This window comes from Panthera leo, chromosome A3 (assembly GCF_018350215.1).
Source record: "Panthera leo isolate Ple1 chromosome A3, P.leo_Ple1_pat1.1, whole genome shotgun sequence".
NCBI lineage: Eukaryota > Metazoa > Chordata > Mammalia > Carnivora > Felidae > Panthera > Panthera leo.
Genome location: NC_056681.1, coordinates 133,099,845 through 133,118,632, shown reverse-complemented (window position 1 = coordinate 133,118,632; position 18,788 = coordinate 133,099,845). Strand labels below are relative to the sequence as shown.

The following is an 18,788-nucleotide window of genomic DNA, read 5'->3' as shown; positions in this document are numbered from 1 at the left end:
TTAACCAACTGAGCCCCCCGGGTGACCCTAATTGTGCTTTTTCTTAAGCAAAGAGGGCTGTGTAGCACTTCACTGGGACTTTTAAGACACTTTTATAAAGAAGTCAAAGCTGCGGACGTTTTTGTTTGGAAATGGACAAGATAGCTGACGTGAAAATTGATATAAAGTGATCTAAACATACTCCTGCCTCCCGAAAGTGTGCTACGGCCGGTATGGCAGAAATGCAAACACAGATGCCCAGAAGTTTCCCAAATGGGTAAAATTTTTTATAGCTTGAACTTTGAAAAAGTAACGTGACAGTTCGCTGGTGACCAAGGTTGCGATAGTTCCCCGCAGCAAGTTTCTAAGGGGAGCGGGTAATTCGCAAGAGAACGGTACGCAAGGGCCGGGGTAATGTGCTCTGGCGTGTTTTGTTTTGAACGCCCCATTTTCGGTACACTCAGCATTCGTGTGTCACGCATCCCTTGGGTGTCTGCTGTGTACCCAGCACACGGTAGGATGGCTCAGTGACTTAGGAGCTGTGCTCCGGGAGAAGCTCGGTGACACGGTGCCAGCATGGGCTCGGGCCCAGGCAGGACTGCGTCTGGCTCCGCACCCCCTGCGGCCTCGAGCAAGCCCCTTCTCCTTTCGGAGCACCATGAAGACCCCTGCCCTGTTTGCCTGCTGGCCTTCTCGTGTGTGCTGAAGAAGGATCAGGTGACAGCATCTGTAATTGCGGAAGCTCTTGCACTCGGAACTATTTCTGCTGCCACCGAAGTGTTGAGCACAGAGTGTGGCATCAGCACATAGTGTGTTCTCCGTCGTGATTGTTAGCATTTTGTGAACATGTAGACCTATCTTTTTTTTTTTTTTTTTTTTTTTTTTTTTTTTTTTTTTTAATTTTTTTTTTTTCAACGTTTTTTTTTTATTTATTTTTGGGACAGAGAGAGACAGAGCATGAACGGGGGAGGGGCAGAGAGAGAGGGAGACACAGAATCGGAAACAGGCTCCAGGCTCCGAGCCATCAGCCCAGAGCCTGACGCGGGGCTCGAACTCACAGACCGCGAGAACGTGACCTGGCTGAAGTCGGACGCTTAACCGACTGCGCCACCCAGGCGCCCCAACATGTAGACCTATCTTAAGTCTGTTCCCTGTACAGCACTAGACTGGCGGCCCTCGTTTTTTCTCTCCCCTTTGCTGGTATGACCAGGGTTGGTGATGGGCGTGGTTTGTATTCAGGACAGCCTTCAGGGGCCTGTGGCCACTAGAGGGCACTGTGTCCTGTTTATTCTTGGACACACACCTGTCACTTGGGAGTTCGTAATGAACGGAAGGGTGGGCAGGATAAACGAGTAAGTAAATGGAGGGAGGGGGAGCAGACAGGTGCATATGTGTGTATTGTGTGTAAGTGGGTGGTAATGCAGAATGAGTGATGAAGGGGGGCTCCAGCTGTGTCCAGGGTTGAGAAAATGCTCATGCTCAAAACTCCATGTGCAATAACTATACGGGAAAAGTGTTGTGACCCCAGCCCTGCACTTGCTGCGAACTCCAACTTTCCCTGTTCTCTTTGGCAGATCCTACCTGGCTCTCCACCAATCTGGGCATCCTGACCTGTATTGAGTGTTCCGGAATCCACCGAGAGCTCGGGGTTCACTATTCCAGGATGCAGTCCCTGACGTTAGATGTATTGGGAACGTCTGAGCTGCTGGTAATTCTCAAATCATTGATTTTGAAATGAAAATGAATGCACCGAATTCTAAGTTTTCCTTTTGGCGTTCGAACCCATTTTGCTTTCTTGCAATTCCCCTGGGCTGATGGTTGTTGATTCTTGCCAGATGGGTTTGGGCAATGAGAACCTCAGTGGTAATTCCTCCTTCTCAGCTACTGGTAGTTGAAGGCACTTTTTGTTGTAAAACCTTCTTCCTAAACGAATAAAGTGAAGTGACACAAAAAAGGAGAGCTGAGACGTGTGTACGACGTGGAATACGATGGCGACACAGTCTAGGTCACCCCATTCCTTAAACGTGTGCACAACGGAAAGCCCAGAGACAGTTGAGGGCTCGTTCTCCGGAGCCCCCAGCAGATCCCTGCTGAGTCTGTGGTCACGACATGGCTCAGGCCTCCGGCCCACTTTTCCCCTGCCTCTACTGTCACTCTCTGGGTGAGATTTCGGCCTCTGCTTTTACTGCCTTTGTTTCTAAAGAAGGCTTTCCTTTTTGGCTCAGTGATAACATATGAGCCTTGCGGCGTGGTATAGAAGGATACTGGGAGGTTGAAGCATTTTCTGTGAAGTAACATCCAGAGTATTGAGACCAGCCCCACGGAGGAAAAGGCACATCACACTAGCTGTTTGGAGGCCACCTAAAATGGAGCTTTGGTGGACTGTTTTCAAAGCCTGTGATTGCTGGTTGAGAAGCAGTGTTTGAAATTCTTGGTGTAGCTGGGCACTGGGCAGTGAACATTAAGTGGATATAGATCGCCGTTGACTGTAATGAAAAGAGCAATCATCTTGACAGGAAATCAATTATTGTGGTCAGTATACCTCTCAAGGGGCCATAAATTTTATCGATGACTACTCTAGAACCAGGGTCTGAACTTGTAATGCATTTTGAACTATCTTGTCAAATCTTCCTGGTCTTGGCAAAGGATTCCTTTATGGTCTTGAAAGGTGAAGCTGGGAGAAACGAGAGTGAATTCTGGTCGCCCGGTTGGTCACGTCCCTGATTACTTCAAGTTAGAAATGGAGCGCGACTCAGCAAGACTCAGGCAGTGTCTTCCTGGTTCCACGATGCCGTTCTTGTTACTGTCGTGATGCATTCAGCCTCCGCGGTGGAGCTGTGTGTGTACAAGAGGTAGCCTGGGTAACTGACTTTGGTTAGCCTTGAGATTCCCACAGTATATTTTCAAAGAAACACCAATTCTCAGGAAGCACTGGTAACCCTTGGCAGTTGGTCTGCTGCCATACTGACTTCCTCAAAACAGCGGGAAGTGTTAAGTGATTTGTGGTGACATAATAATTGCTTATTTTGTACTAAGCACTTCTCAGAGCTCTTTGTATGTATTAGTTCATTTGTCCTTCACTACCACCCAGCGACCTTGCTGTTTATCCCCTCTTTATGACAGAGGAACTGAGGCTTAGAATGTTTTAATGTACCCAAGGTTGTATAGTTATTAAAGTGCCAGATCTAGGGCGGGACCCTTTAATCCAGAGCTCACGATTCACCTCTGAAGAGCCTGGGAAACGAACTGGTCCTTGTGGTGGCCTGTCCTGCTGTGTGGTGAGCATTTAAGCATCACTACTGTCCCTCCCTATCCCCCACTCCCCACCCTCCACCCCCCATCCCCCATCCCCAGCAAATGTTTAAGAAAAAGAAAGCCCTGCTTTGTAGTCAGCCGGTCCACAGATGTCTGTACTCCCGCCGTGGCCATTTTCTCAACTCTGTGCCATCGTCAGTAACCAGCGTGAGTCACTGAATGTAACTGAGTTCACCGCACAAACACTGGTTGTCCGTGGCTTCAGAAACAGAATAGTAAAATGATTAGGAGGTGATGAGTTTTGAGCACTTATTACTTTGTTTTTAGTGTAATTTACTTAACTAGGAGTTTATATAATGTAATTTTAATAATGGCTCTCGTGAGCTGGTCGAGGCTTGACCCCAGCACATCTGTTACACCTGCTTAAATATTAAAATGATGGTCTTCATGAGACTCTTGCCTACTAAGCAGGAAAACACCAAAGAAGGTAGAAGGGAAGATGTTCATGTCTTGGTGAAACAGTGAGGTGGCTTCTGACCCCTGGTTAGAACCCTGGTCTTTATCTCCCAGAGCCTCTGTCTGCACCTCCTCACAGGGGGGGTTAACATTTGGCCAGCTGTCAGCCCTTTTGAGCCATCAGGAGAGACTGCTTATTTAGTATCTGCAGGTATTTTCAGAACCTGATCTCTGCCTTAGTTTCGGACTCTCCTGGTCTGCCTCACCCTCAGTTGTTGCAGAAAAACAGAGGGAAAAGGCCCCCGAGTCTTGTGGGGTTCTCCCCGCTCTCCTCTTGCCCCTCAGCTCTGCCTGTGTGGTCATCTGGTTGCTCACGGGAGGTGGGCATCTCCCCAGCCCCACCCACCGCGTGCCAGGACAGTGAGCCTGATGTCCTGCCCAGAACCCTTACCGCTCAGCCGTTAAGTCAAGCACTGCATGGCTTGACTTGTGTTTGTCAGGGTGTTAGGATTCATTTCTAAAACATGAGAAGTTCAAGCCTTTTTGAAGCACCCAGGTTATTTTTATTCTGCTTAGACAGTTGGATGCTTGAACAGAAGATCTCCTGAAGGCTTGACACATAGACCTGTGTGTGTGTGTGTGTGTGTGTGTGTGTGTGTGTGTGTTTAGCATTACGTTGGCACACAGTAAAGACTATGAAGGATTAGCTCTCATTATTCTCTACTCCAGAATGACTTTAACTGAATCCTTTCAGAAGAACAATTCACGTGTCCTAACGTATGAATCCACAGGGAGAGTCCACTCCGGTTTTCTGCTGCAAGTATGAACATTGAGGATGTGCAGAGCAGGGACATCAGGGTCTCTGCTTGAGTTTGTCCTAGTGTGTGTTCTTGTGTAGCAAATGTTGATTGAGCCGCCTTGCACCCTATGAGAGGAAATAAGAGGTGACCTGGAAAGTTAACTCCCAGCGTCTCCAGGGGAGAATCCTGGGCAAAGTTGCTTTACAGGTGCAGTGGTTCTCTGTCCTTCAGGTAAGTCAGTCCTGGAGCCCGAATCTCAGGGTGATGCGCTGTGATGGGCGCAGACTTTCATCCTTGGCTGACCCTAAACAGATCCTCACCACATAGTTGGTCACTCCTGTCCTCCCATATGGCCTCACCGTATTATTCGTCACGATAAAAATCATTTTGCTTAATTCCATAAATTACTTTCTGGTTTCGCATCTGCACACTGTTCCCTTGGAAACACATGTATGTGCTACGGAAACGTCTCATTTCCTTCTTTTTTTATTTTGGTTTCAGAGCATATGCTTGATTTCCATGTTACCTGAACGGGTTTCGGCAGCATCCGCGAAGGTGGCTAGTTAGCAGTCATCTTCTCCTCCCTCTACCTGCTGTCAGAATCATGTCTTACTCAGTGGAAACACATGAGTGCGTGAAGCACTGGTTCGTCCTGGGAGATCACCCCACTTGAACTGGCCCTCTAGCGTGTGCGCTCAGTGTCCTCAGATTTCAAAGCAAACCCACTTTCAGAAACCCTCCTGGTAAATACAGATTTTGGAAAGGTAGATTCTCCTGCCCCAACACACATCATTTCAGCATTGATTTCCAGCTCACGTGTAAGATAGTACCGTTGGTCCTGGGGTCTTCGTATCGTATGATCAATTTGACCTCAAACATGAAATAAAGGGAATTCTGATATTACGAAATTTTATTTGTGTCTGTAATTTTAAAATCTTCTTCCAAAGTCTTCTGTGAGCTCATAGCTCACAGCTGGAAATGCTGTTTCCCCTGGGACTGCAGCGAAGCTGCTCTCAGGACCCTAAGGGCAGCAAGAAATGTGGTCCCAGCTACCATTTATTGAGCAACTGTTACACTCAGGCATTGTCCTAGGGTGCTTTACATACACTGTGTCTGACCCAAACAAGAACTCTGTCTTTAAAAATGAGGCCAGGGCCGCCTGGGTGACTCAGTTAAGCAGCCGACTCCTGGATTTGGGACCAGTTGAGAGATCAAAAGTCTGATTCGTTGTTGAAAGAAGCCAGATTGGTTGATGAGGTTCACACAGGCGGGAACAGGAGGAGCCCACAGCCCCTCCTGTGTGTGTGGCGGTGCTGAGGCCCACAGTCACGGAAGTTCTTTCTTGTCATTTGCCCGCTCCTCCCCTCGGGGAGCGTAAGAGCAGGGAAGAAGGTCACAGCAGCTTTCCCTCCCTCCGGAAACAGTAAAACGGGCAGGTTTTCCCCATCCTCACCCCAAACTCGGAAAACAATTTCTGGGTAAAGTCTGAGGTCTCGGTATGGGTCCGTAGGCCCGGCACAGGTCAGTGCTAAGAGTCTCCAGAAACACGCGACTCTGTCCCCATCCTCAGGTGCTTCCGTGCAGCGAGGGAGAGGGACCCAGGGTTCCACGCAGGGTGTGTGTGGTGTCGTGGGCGTCTTGACCAGGCAGCTGTCCTGCTGACATACACCTGCTGTCTCCATACTCTGTGCTCAGTGTGGACTTCTTTCCCAGCCCCCAACACCGTGCATTTCTCTGTATTCACCTCTGTCTCGTTAGACCGAGCTCTCTCTGGGGCACATGGGTGGCTCAGTTGGTTGAGCATCTAACTCTAGATTTCGGCTCAGGTCATGATCTCATGGTTCGGGAGATCGAGCCTCATGTCAGGTTCTGCACTGATATCACGGGGCCTGCTTGGGATTCCCTTTCCCCCTCTCTCTCTGCCTTCCCCCTGTTCGTGCACGTGCTCTCTCAAAAAATAAGTGAATAAACTTAAAAAAGAAAAGAAAACAAAACAAAGACTGAGCTCAGAGCTTCCCCCAAGCAGGGTTGTGTCTCATGCTCGGTACCGAGCGCATCTGAGGTCTCGGTGTGCATTCGCGGACTGACCTGGGGCTGGGATTTGCATTGGTGAGTGATGTAGCACTTAAAGTGCCCCAGACCTTCCTAGATCTGATCTGGCCCTGTGTCTGCCGCAGGGAGACCTCCAGGAGTAGGGGGGCATGTGTGTTGGGGGCTGCATAACACCAGCCTTCCTGGTTCCTTGGCTCCCGCCCACTGGGCCCACTGGGACCCGCATTTTCTCGACGTGACCCTGCAGCTTCCATCTGCAAATGCTTTGCTTTTGTTGATGATTCTAAAGGAGTCCGGGGCGCCTGGGTGGCGCAGTCGGTTAAGCGTCCGACTTCAGCCAGGTCATGATCTCACGGTCCGTGAGTTCGAGCCCCGCGTCAGGCTCTGGGCTGATGGCTCGGAGCCTGGAGCCTGTTTCCGATTCTGTGTCTCCCTCTCTCTCTGACCCTCCCCCGTTCATGCTCTGTCTCTCTCTGTCCCAAAAATAAAATAAAAAACGTTGAAAAAAAAAATTTTAAAGGAGTCCTCTGCAGGCTGAACTGTTCGCTGGAACTTGGCAAAACTGTGAGGCGGCACATTTCTCTGCACTGGGCAAGTGTGACGCACGGATGCGGTGGCTCCCTGGACCAGCTGTCCCCTAGTAAACCAGCCAAGTCCAAGCAGAAGGGAGGCAGCTGATTCGCGGGGAATTCTCCTCCTCACGCCCCACCTCCCATCTGCTTTCCATAGACTCAGAGGCACGCGGGGCCCTCGCTCGCAGAAGGGCGCTGGGGCCCGTTCCGTCACTTACCTTCTGAAGAGAGACGACTGTGCCTGGTGAGGGCATGGTGTCCACATTACACGGAAGCATGGGGTCATTCAGCCATGCCTGGCTCCAAACAGGGGCTCTGACGCTGAGGTTCAGTCCCGGATCTGACCCTGACGATCCAAGAAATCATTGCGGGCGTTGGGTCCGTGGTACATGGGCGCTGTCGCCTGGTGTGGTTGGCCATCAGCCTCATTCTTGGGGAAACCACAGTGAGGCAGCCCCAGGGTTTTGTCCCCTGACAATGGCCTGAGGCCACCAGGCCGGGAATGAGGGCCCAGGTGGGGCTGCTTAGTGCCTGGTGCTCTGAGCCATCTAGGACACTGTGTTCACTTTACCAAGGACGGTAAAATCAGGAAGTGCATCGGACGGTTACTAAGGTGTCGCACATCCCTTGTCCGGCGGCGTCCCTCGCAATCCCATTTCACTGCTTCACGTTTCTCATCGCCAGAAAGTTCAGGCTCCTCTAACTCAGATCCCCTTGGCTGTCACTTCAGTCACTTACCCCTGGAGAGAGAAGGGGTGCTCAGGCAGCCGCCTGATCTTCCAGAACATGCCCTGTGACCCTGTGTCCGCGTCACTGCTCGAGAACAGAGATATCAGAGGCTCCACGTGCCCCATTGTGCCCTCTTCAACGCGGGAGGTGAACTATCTGTTCTCGTGAGAGCCCTGGGCCAGGTGCTGCCTTTCAGTTCGGTTTCATTAAACATTGAAGAAGCTAATCTCTGTCAGGTGCTGGGCTGGGTGCTCAAATAAGGTGATTAAACCCCTGCTTTTAAGGAGCCCCTGCTTTTAAGGAGCTCCTGCTCACCCAGTTTGTGCCTCCACTCAGGAGAGTGCCAGTTGCCATATTGTGCTTGACTAAGACAAGCCGTGACAGTTGTCTCCCTAGTCTAGCTGCATTGAACACACTGCCTCGTATTCAGGAAGCGTTGATTAAAATGTGTTCATTTACATTTTAATGAATAAGAAAGTTGATCGTTGCATGAGGACCTTACATTTGGAACAAGTACATTTTTGTGCTTCGGTTTATGGAACCGAATTAGGCTTTCGCCTAAATTGCCCCACTCTATTATTTTTACAAGGTAGGTACCATCCCTGTTTTACTGGTGAGAAATTGGAACTCAGGTAAACTGACTTGCGTGTGGTCACAAAGCCAGGGAATAGAACCGTGATTTGAACCCGAGTCTTGACTTCCTGGCCCAGCACTCTCCACTGGATGAGAGCCGCCTCCTTGCTGGCATAAGTAGATCTTTTTAGGTCCATTTCAGTGGGAGCACAGGTTTTTTCGGGGGAGGGGATAAGGGTGGAAACTGACATTGGACCAAGTTACTGCCCCTTCCTGTCCACCTCGGTGCTTTATCCAGGGGACGTTTTATAAGAACATTTCTCTGTAATAGACCTGCTGCTTCTTATCTCTAGTTTTATGAGTACCTTTGGGGTTTGGGTTTTGTCCATCTTTATTAACGGCAAACCACTTTATTGCTCTATTTCTTAGTGGCCATTAAATAAATCATCAACGCATGAGTAGTGTGCAGCAGTGGAATGCATTAATAATTGAGTACCCTGAAATAGACTTCTGCTTTTGCAGCTTGCCAAGAATATTGGGAATGCAGGCTTCAATGAGATCATGGAGTGTTGCCTTCCGGCTGAGGACTCGGTCAAACCCAACCCGGGCAGCGACATGTAAGTATGGACCTGCCTGGTTTTGTTTTCTGAGCAAAGACTGGCCTTGTACCCAAGCCCCGTGAGGCAGGACAGTAACAGGTGTAGGGGATCTCAGTTGTTGTTTCGTTGGGGAATAGATCACCCTGGTTTGTTTTCGTTTTTTCTCTGGCAAGTCACCTTTTTGGGCATCCAGATGAAAAAAATTGGTGTGGCTGGTTTTCTTAGGAAGAAGCCACAGCAAGGCAGCTTTGGCCGATGCTCTAGGTCTATGACAGAGGAGTGAGGAGTGTCGCCCTCACTGGTGGCATATGGGTACCCCCTCACCTTCTGCATCAGGGGAGTTCAAGCCCCTTCCCTCTGCATAGATCCTAAAAATTTTCTTTAATGTTTATTTTTGAGAGAGAGGGAGAGAAAGAGAGCGAGCACAAGCGGGGGAGGGGCAGAGAGAGAGGGAGACACGGAATCCAAAGCGGGCTTCAGGCTCTGAGCTGTCAGCACAGAGCCCGACGCGGGGCCCGGACCCACAAACCACAAGATCACGACCTGAACCGAAGTCGGACGCTTAACCGACTGAGCCACCCAGGCACCCCTCTCTGCATAGATTCTGAGCCACGTATCCTTTTCTGGCCCAGTGTCCTTGCAAATGTGGAGAGTGTGCTGTTTTCTTCAACAAGAATTTTTTATTCTTGTTTCACTTTTGACCCAAAACCTGACCGAGAAGCTTTGTGCCTCATGCATCCTGCTGGCCCGATGGGGCAGAGCTTACAGGAGATTTTCCTGCCAGTCTTATCAAATAGAGCATAAGTCACCCGGCTTACACTGGTCTTTGGGCGTGAGAGGTGGACGGAAGACTGGCAGGTCCGGGCAGTGGATGGCCTCTCTGCTCCAGGTGGCTGGAGGGTGATCACCTACTGTCATACAATGCAAGGTGGGACAGACAGACGGAAGAAGGGGTGTCCCCGGGGCAGTTAAAAGACCCAGCGCCTGCATTCGAGTGCTGAGCCTGGACCACAGTGATCCGGCAGGACAGGAGGGAATGAGAAAAATGTGATAAGAGAGAGTAGAAAAATTCTTTTACAGAGACAACATTGCCCTTGGAAGAAGGTTGAGAGGGATTGATGGCACAGGTCTCTCCTAAAGGACATAAGGTGAGGAGCCGTGGACAGTGCTCTAGGAGTGGTTTTTCACATAGCAGGTGGAGTACAGGCCCTTGGCAAAGGCAGAGAATTTTAAGTGTTTGTAACCAGTTTGTTGGGACCTGTCTTTGGGAAGCTGAGATGGTGGGATCTGTGTTCTTTTGCATTTGGGTGAGGTAACAATGCAGTGAGAGAGCCTAGACATGTACAGGCATGAACACACCGTGTTCGTGATACACCCCCTCAGGTATCGGGTATCTGCGATGAGCATTTGGTTGGCGTTGGATTAGGGTCGCTTCCTGTTGGAATCCTGTAGCAGATGCTGGCAATAGTGGTTTTGTGGGACTGGGTACGAGGCACGAGCCTAGGTTGTTGTCCTCTCTGCATGAAGATCTGAGTTCCAAATCTGTATTCTTACCCAAACCCGGAGAGGCAGGTGGTATAGGACGTAGGACCTTAGCCAATCGTGGGACCTGGGCAGGCTCCGGGGCTGCTCTGAGCTCCCTCCTCTAATATGACAACCCTCGCCCGCTCAGAGAGCCAGCGGAGTGGTCGTCAGCGGGACAGTTGGGTAGAGCTGGACCCAGGTGGTGTCCTCAGCTCTGCGCGCTCACCCTGGGTGTGGGCAGTAGAGGCGACTCAAGTGCTGCACACCGAACCCACAAACCCTGAGAGATCAGGGTCCTCTCCATTTAGCTTTCAATTGGAGGGTTACCCAGAGGTGAGCCAGCTCTTCCCGAGATTGCTGGAAGCTCCCGTTCAACAAAGGAAATGTCATGGTCTGGTACGCTGCATTTGTTTACAGTCTAATCAACAGACAGGGAAGGTGCCGGTCTCCCAAGTCGCCGTAATATTGATCAGTTTTGAGCAAAGCGTCTGATAAGTAATTTCTTCCAAGTACCAGGGGTGCCTTATAAAAGCAGAGAATTTGTTTACTCTGGGGCTAGATGTTTCGAAAACATGAACACGATCTGCTTTGACTCCTTCAGTATAAACGTTCTGTCTGCATTGAAACACCCCCCACCCACCGCCAGCCTTGGCACAAACGAGACGGAAGTGTAGCCCTCCCCCTCTTTTTTTTTCCCCCAAATTGAGGGCGGTTGGCCAGTGTGATGGCAAAACGCCACCTGCTTTCATACCTGCTCGGGTGAAGTTAACTGCTGGTCTGTCTGCTCCTGTAGCCTTTGGCTCTATTTTAAAACCTTCCGTGCCACTTTATATCGTACCAAAGTATTTACACATATTTCTCTAATAGATCACGTCTTCCTGATTTTTGTATTTCCCACCGCAATATGTTGCTTGTGGTGGTTCAATACATATTTAATGAATCAACAAGTCAAAGATAAAGTCCCAGCTCTGTGGCTATTTAAATAAACTGTATTTTACTTGCAGATGAAAAGGAGTGTATGCTTCTGGCTTTATCTCGGGACAACATACCATCTGCACATAAATCTGTTGACAGGGAAGGCACAGACCCTCTAGTGGCCTATGAATCCCCAGATTTTGGATTTGGGGGTGGGTGTGGAGAGAGAGAAATAGGTGGGAGGGGGAAGCAGGCAGATTTGTGTCTGTTTATGGAGGCAGCGCTGTTCCTTTTCTGCGATTAAGGACCTTACACAGGCCCATCCTTCAGAAGTACGTGCCAAATGTGTTGTTATTTTAAGTTCATTGCTTTTCTCCAAAAGTCTAATCCTTTCCAAAACAACAAGAGGTGGGGAGGGGAGCATGCTGACAGAGTAAATAAACTTCCCTCATGAAGCCGTGGAGCGTGGTGGTGCAAAGACCGGGTCTGTGCCCATGCTTGTGTGGGCGTGACCTCCAGGGGTCACAGAGCCCCGGATAGGTGAATAACATTAAGAACTCAGGGTCCGGGATGTCTTGAGCCCCTTCCAAGGAAGGCAGGGGGAGGTCGCAGTGATGATTATCTCACAAGGGTTTTACTGAAACTACCTAGAACTTCACAACTGTCTGGTCCCACCGCTCATCATAAGAGACCTGGAGAATTTGAATCATTAGACAGGTTGTCACATGTGGCACGTCATCGAGCCCAAAACGTCACTAAGCAATTCCCCGCATGCCGCACTGTGCTAGGAGGCCCCCCGAGGAGAACCTGGACCCCGAGAGCAGGGGCGGCCCTCAGAGAGCTTCCCACTGTGTGTGGAAACAGAACTCTGGGTCCTCTTGATAGACTTCAGTTTACTTATCCGCAGGGGGGAGGCGAGAAAAGTTGATAGCATTTGTTGTGAGGACCAAATGAGACCGCCTGTCTCAGATCGACCTGTAAGCCCAGGGGCTGGACGTTTGTGAGGTGACGCACGGAAAGTGTGTTAGCACACTTCATTAGCACCCAGGCAGTGAGTGTCTTAGGGCAGGCGGTCGGTAGTGGGGAGAGTAGCCCCCCATCGCTGGGAGCCTGGCGTTGGCCTGCCCGCTCCCAGACCTGCATCGCCCCCTGGGGCCCGCGGTGTTGACCTGAGGGGCTCGGTGGCTGACGGCAGACGCAGTTGGCACAGCCCTGGCGGCAGGATGGGAAGGAACAGTCCCTGAGCTGAGAAGAGCCGACCAGGTTCACTGTGAGGCCCCTCCTCCCATGCTGTTGTGGTCCTGACAGCTGGCGTTTCCAGAATGCTGCGCTATCTCGTGTAACCTGCAACAGCCCCGCGAGCAGGTGTGGTCACGGGAAGGGCTTGCCCGCTGTCCCCTCGACAGGAAGCAGTGGAACCCGTTTGAGCAGCCGTCTGACCGGGGGCCCGGGCTCTGAACTGTGCGGTCTCCCAGAGCTGACCACCAGGCCCTGGCTTTTCCGTCAGCCTCCCCCGCCCAATTTCTTGAAATTCCAGTGTGCTTCACGCTTTCCAGAAAGGAGCCAAGGGAATCGATCCTGTTGCGTCGTTTTCTGTGCATCTGTTGACTAACGTTAAGTTTTTGTATTGTCAGTGGAATTCAGTTTTCTCTGACATGCTTTATTGAGATACAATTCACATACCATACAGCTCGCCCATTTAAATGGAAATTCAGGGGCATCTGGGTGGCTCATCGGTTAAGTGTCTGACTTCAACTCAGGTCATGATCTCACAGTTCATGGGTTCAAGCCCCACGTTGGGCTCTGTGCTGACAGCTTGGAGCCTAGAGCTGCTTTGGATTCTCTCTCTCTCTCTCTCTCTCTCTCTCTCTCTCTCTCTCTCTCTCTCTGTCTCTGTTTCTCTCTCTGTATGTCCCTCCCCCATTCACACTCTGTCTCTCTCCTCTCTCAAAAAAAAAAAAAAAAAAGTAAAACATTTTAAAAATAAATAAATAAATGAGATTCAGTGACGTTCACCCTACTCACAGAGTATGCATCCATCACCGCAGTCTGGAACATTTTTCTGCCCCCGAAACAAAACGCTGTGCCTGTCAGGCATCACCCACTCCACCCTCCCCTCCACTCCCTCACCCCCCACCCCTGCTAATCTGCTTTTTGTCCCGACGAATTTGCCTCTTCCAGGCATTGTGTGTAAATGCGATCATACAGCATGTGGCCTTGTGTGTCCGTCTGGCTCCTTTTCCTTCGCACGATGTTTTCAGGGCTCAGCCATGATGTAGCCTGTCGGAGCTGTGTTCCTCGATGTGGCTGAACAGTACTCCGTTGTGTAGGCGGACCACGTGTGCTCGTCCCTTCACCGGCTGATGGGTAGCTGGGCTGCTTCCTGCCCCTTCTCACTTGATTGCCACAGGGAATTTCGTTTTTACTGTAGCTCTCAAAAATCCTGTCTACTTTTTTTTTATTGTTGCAGCTGTTGTTTGTTAAGGTCCTCGGAGTAAAATGCTGAAAGTCCTCCTGACCAGGAGCTACTGTTTCTCTAGCTCTCCATTTTTAAAACATTTTTTTTAATGTTTATTATTTTGAGAGAGAGAGACAGAGCATGAGCAGGGGGAGGGTACAGACAGAGGGAGACACAGAATCCGAAGCAGGCTCCAGGCTCCGAGCTGTCAGCACAGAGCCTGGCGTGGGGCTCAAACCCACAAACCACGAGAGATCATGACTTGAGCCGAAATCAGACGCTTAACCGACTGAGTCACCCAGGCACCCCTTGCTCTCCATCTTTTAAGTTCGATCAGCAAGTTCCAGGGCTCTAAGGACCCACCATGTACCCAGCAAATGTGTCAGTTCATGTATTTTTCCCAGTTCCTCGAGGGCGTGTGTTACACGTTTGCGCAAATAGGACCTGAGGCCTAAAGAGATGAAATGCTTGTCCCAGGACACACCGTCAGTATGGTGGGGGCGGGATCTGAACCCACACTTCTCCTGGCCTCCCCGGAGTTGGTGCTGTTCCAGGCTCCATGGGGGAGGTAGAGTCTGTGAACACAATGCCATGTGAAGGCCAGAAAATAGACCACAAAGGCTGACAGTTTGTTCTGGTTCATCAGATGAGTGGTGCGTTTTCTGCCAGGCACAGTGCCCACGAACGAGAAGATAACGGTCTTCCCTCTTTTTCTTCCCTTAATGTTTATTTATTTTTGAGAGAGAGAGAGAGAGAGAGCGAGCGAGAGCACAAGCCAGGGAGGGGCAGAGAGAGGGGGCACAGAGGATCCGAGGCAGGCTCTGTGCTGACAGCAATGAGCCCAATGCGGGGCTCAAACTCAGAAACCGCGAGATCATGACCTGAGCCAAAGTCAGACGCTCAACCGACTGAGCCACCCTGGGGCCCAACAATGTCTTCGCTCTCAAGGAGGGCCTCCCAGCCTGCCTAACCTGGCCAGTTACCGTTGGCACCTGAGTGAGGCCCAGTCACCCTGCGCTGGGCCTCGAGGCCTCTTGTGTTGGAAACTGGAGGATTTCACTGCCCTGGGTGTCCCCGGACACAGGCACTGCCAGGGTCACACAGCAGATTGCTCCCTACCCGCCAGTGTTTCCGCAAGGAAGGTGTAGGCAGGATTTTCTTTTTTTTTTAACGGTTACAGATAATTGCAGGTTAGATACGTTTGAATAGAGGCCCTTAATCATTTACAAGGCAGTTATGCTTGGTTTCAGGAATGCCAGGAAGGACTACATTACTGCCAAGTACATTGAGAGGAAATACGCAAGGAAAAAGCATGTGGATAATGCGGCCAAACTCCACAGCCTTTGTGAGGCCGTCAAAACCAGAGATATTTTTGGATTACTCCAAGCGTATGCTGATGGTGTGGATCTTACAGAAAAAATCCCACTGGCCAACGGACACGTAAGAGCGTGGCTTGCTACTTTCACAAAAGAAAAGAAAGGGGAGGTGGGGAGTGGCAGGGCAGCGTCATCACAAATGCTGAGAAAGTAGCATAATTCTCTGAAGGAAGACAACATTGGTTCTGGGGAGAAATTCATGGTTTATTCTTCTTTAACCAAAAATATGATGCCAGCCTTGGAAGGAAAGCCCATCCCCTGGGGGAGGGAGCATCTTCTCAGAGGCCAGAGGGTCCTGTCTCCTGGGTGCAGGGCAGCTGACGGCCAGACTTTGAGGAGCAGCTCCTGAGGCTTCCCTGGGAGGGAGAGCTCCCCAGCCTGCTCCCCACCTGTGCCCTCCTCCCCGAGGGAGCCGGAGAAGGAGGGATCCCCCCCACTTTCCTGGGAGAGCCTTGTGGAGAGGGTGGGGTCTCAGGGTAGCATGGGATCGAGTATGGCAGGATCGATCCCATAGGAAACCGGCTACCAGTGTCACAGCTCGGCATGTGTCCTAATTCTCTTCCACGGGTGACCTTGTGGACACACGCTCACGTTCCCTTGAAACCTCCTTGTCCTCATAATGAAGGTGCGAGATGCCAGGCGTTACCCCTTAGCAGCCGAGCACGTGTTCTATGGAGCCTGATATCCAATGTTTGAGAGAGAGACAGAGAGAAGTCAAGCCCAGGTGGTTCAGGGCATGCCCAGCTCAGAGCCCTGCCCCAGCCAGAGGACGGGGGAGTGGCCCTGGCTGGCTGAGCAGGTCCGGCAGGTGGATTGAGGGCCACCTCCCTCTTTGTCCCACGTTCCCTGTTCCATGGATGTTGCCTTTGCCTCCAGCCCTCTCGCCCACCCACCCACCTGAGACCATCTTCCTCTGGTCGGTCCTCCCCCACCTGCCAGAACTCTTTCAGAAAAGGCAGTGGAGGTCATGTGTCCCCTGGTATAAATTGAAGACAGTCTGGGCATTAGCACTCCTGGCCTTGTCCGTAAATACAGAATGAAAAACTCTAATGCTATTTTTAAAATAAGAATTTATGTTTATTCAGGCAGCAGGTATAAAAGATTGGGTATAAGAGGCCTGGGGAAACTTCCTAGGGTCTTTGGACGAAGACCCCCACACGCACCTTATAGGCAACACCTCATGTTGTTAGTGCAGAGATAGGAATATCAAGATTGAGGGGACTTTGAGGTGAACTCCCTGAATTTCTCATTATTTTCTGTGGAGAAAGGAAGACCAGTCTCAAAATGGTCCCAAGAGCAGAGTTTGCTCTGGAGACTAGAGAGACACCATATGTCTTAGAAGCATTTTGAAAGAAAGAATAAAAGGCTTTTGGAAGAGAGAGACACAGTTTTGCTCACATTGAACACAAAACTGAACGCTCCCCTTGGAATTCTGGAATGTTTCTCTTTGGTCTTCAGGAGCCAGATGAAACTGCCCTGCATCTTGCAGTCAGATCGGTGGACCGGACTTCTCTCCACATCGTAGACTTTTTAGTCCAGAACAGGTAGGTGTTCTAAACTTAGGGGAGGCGTTTGATTTTGTTCCTTGGTGTTTCTGAGGAAGGATCAGGTTCCTGCCTCATTATGTGGCTGTGGGACAGGAAGTGAGCCATCAGGGGCCAGTCCTGAGAGACCCTAGGACGTGAAGACAGAGACCCTTCGTGGGATATCTGCAAGATCCAGCTTCTGGCGTCTGGGACTCAGCAGATCTCAGATCGATACATCTGAATTCTGGGCTCCGGAAGGCAGGCTGTCCGTGGCCCCCACAACCGCCTGTGTGCACAGGGCCATCCCCACACTCACGTCCCTTGTGAGTGTCCCATAAGACCCAGGTGGGGTACCCTAGAGCAGTGGGGAGAGGTCACAGGGACACAGGGATCCATACCTGAGCCACCCGCCTAAGCTGAGATTGTAAACTGCAACACCGGGTTGTGGGCATTTTGTCTGGTTTGAAAAGTTGTTTCTATATCTTCATTAGAAGTAGCCTTTAAAGAACCTGCACGCGCACACGTGTGTGTGTGCACGTGCACGTGTGTGTGCACTGCATAGTCCTGCTGCTTGGTGCGTCCCACCCTACTCTGGTTTATCACCTGCCTGGCGGCAGCCAGCCAGCCACAAACACCCGTTAAGGTGTATCTTGACTCCCTGATCGTGGTTTGGGGCGTGTGTTGCGGGAGATGCTGGTCACAGGCCGCTGACACGGCTCCAAACGGAGTGGAAAATTCCACAGTGCAATGGCAAGGTCATATTCAGCATTTCTGCCTTTCCCTGCTGTTGCTGGGGGAGAGAGTGAAGAAGTAGCCAGAGGCAGCCAGAGGCAGAGCGGCTGGGGGCCGGTCAGCAATTTGCTGGACTCAGTGGAAGCCGCCTGCTGATGGAGCCCGAATGCCCGCCCAGCGCCTAGCGCGCGACAGCGGTTCCGCAGACCCTGGATGAAACAGCTCAGTGACGTCATCCTCTCCCAGTGCAGATTCTTGGAGCGTGAGAAGGGAAATCCTGGTTTCCTTTCTTCCAGAATGGAAGGGGGGCAGCAGGAAGAGGGGAGAGGTCAGAAGATGAAGCTTATTTTCACAGTGTAGCAGGTTCTGTCCTGAGAAGAGCAGTGGATGTCTCCTCCTGGTGACCGTCCCCATCTGTCCTTCCCGGGGCCACAAAGCCCCACTGTCCCTCCTCCTCATGATGACAGCCACGTTTCAGGGCTTCGCCCACCAGGGGGTTGAGTGGCTTGTCCCACGTCTGGGGAGCACGGTGCCTTTTGGGGTGCCTCTCTCCCTTTCTGGCCTTCTCTGCCATTGTTGCTGGCTCCCTGGTGGCCTTCCGCCACGGCTGCCTCACCCCCACGAGCGGGGGTGCTGCCCTGTGCCCCCACCGTGGAGGGGGATTCGGAGAAATCCCCTACTGTCTGGTGTTGCTTGACTCTTCCCCTGCTCACCTGCCAGGCCCCCTGGCCTTCCCCTCATTGCTCTTTCTCTTCTGTCCCCGTTCTTGGCCAGTGGGAACCTGGATAAGCAGACAGGGAAGGGCAGCACCGCCCTGCACTATTGCTGCCTGACGGACAACGCCGAGTGCCTGAAGCTGCTCCTGCGGGGGAAGGCCTCCATCGAGACAGGTGAGCGGGTGGCGCCGGCCCGGCCCCGTGTGCGGGCCCTGCCTTCTGAAGGCGGGGGGCCTCTCCCCGCGTGCCCCACACGGCTGCCGCGTCCCGTATTTGTCAGCAGTCGCCCTCCCTCCGATACGTAGACCTCCCACCTTCGGCAGGTATTTTATAGGTTATGAGAAGCAGAGCTCAAGCCCCACAGACAACACTCACGCGGACGTGAATTTGAACAAGCTCTGGGGCGTCTTGCCCTCCTGTTCAGAACCCCCACCCAGCATCAGGCTTAGTCTCTTCCTGGCCCCGGGGTGGAAAATTTACTTACGGGGCAGTGAAGAGACACTGTTCACTGCCACTCGTGGCACCG

The 18,788-nt window shown here is 51.4% G+C and overlaps 1 protein-coding gene across 4 annotated transcripts in view; it reads left to right on the top strand.

Annotated features, from left to right (window-relative positions):
* The window catches only part of ASAP2 (ArfGAP with SH3 domain, ankyrin repeat and PH domain 2), a 171,365-nt gene that overhangs the window by 134,333 nt on the left and 18,244 nt on the right, over positions 1-18,788 (top strand). For all 4 annotated transcript variants that reach the window (XM_042933708.1, XM_042933707.1, XM_042933706.1 and 1 more), the window contains exons 15-19: positions 1,554-1,687; positions 8,939-9,033; positions 15,163-15,352; positions 16,747-16,832; positions 18,321-18,436. In XM_042933708.1, the coding sequence (XP_042789642.1) occupies positions 1,554-1,687; positions 8,939-9,033; positions 15,163-15,352; positions 16,747-16,832; positions 18,321-18,436 (621 nt within the window). The remainder of the gene's footprint in view (positions 1-1,553; positions 1,688-8,938; positions 9,034-15,162; positions 15,353-16,746; positions 16,833-18,320; positions 18,437-18,788) is intronic.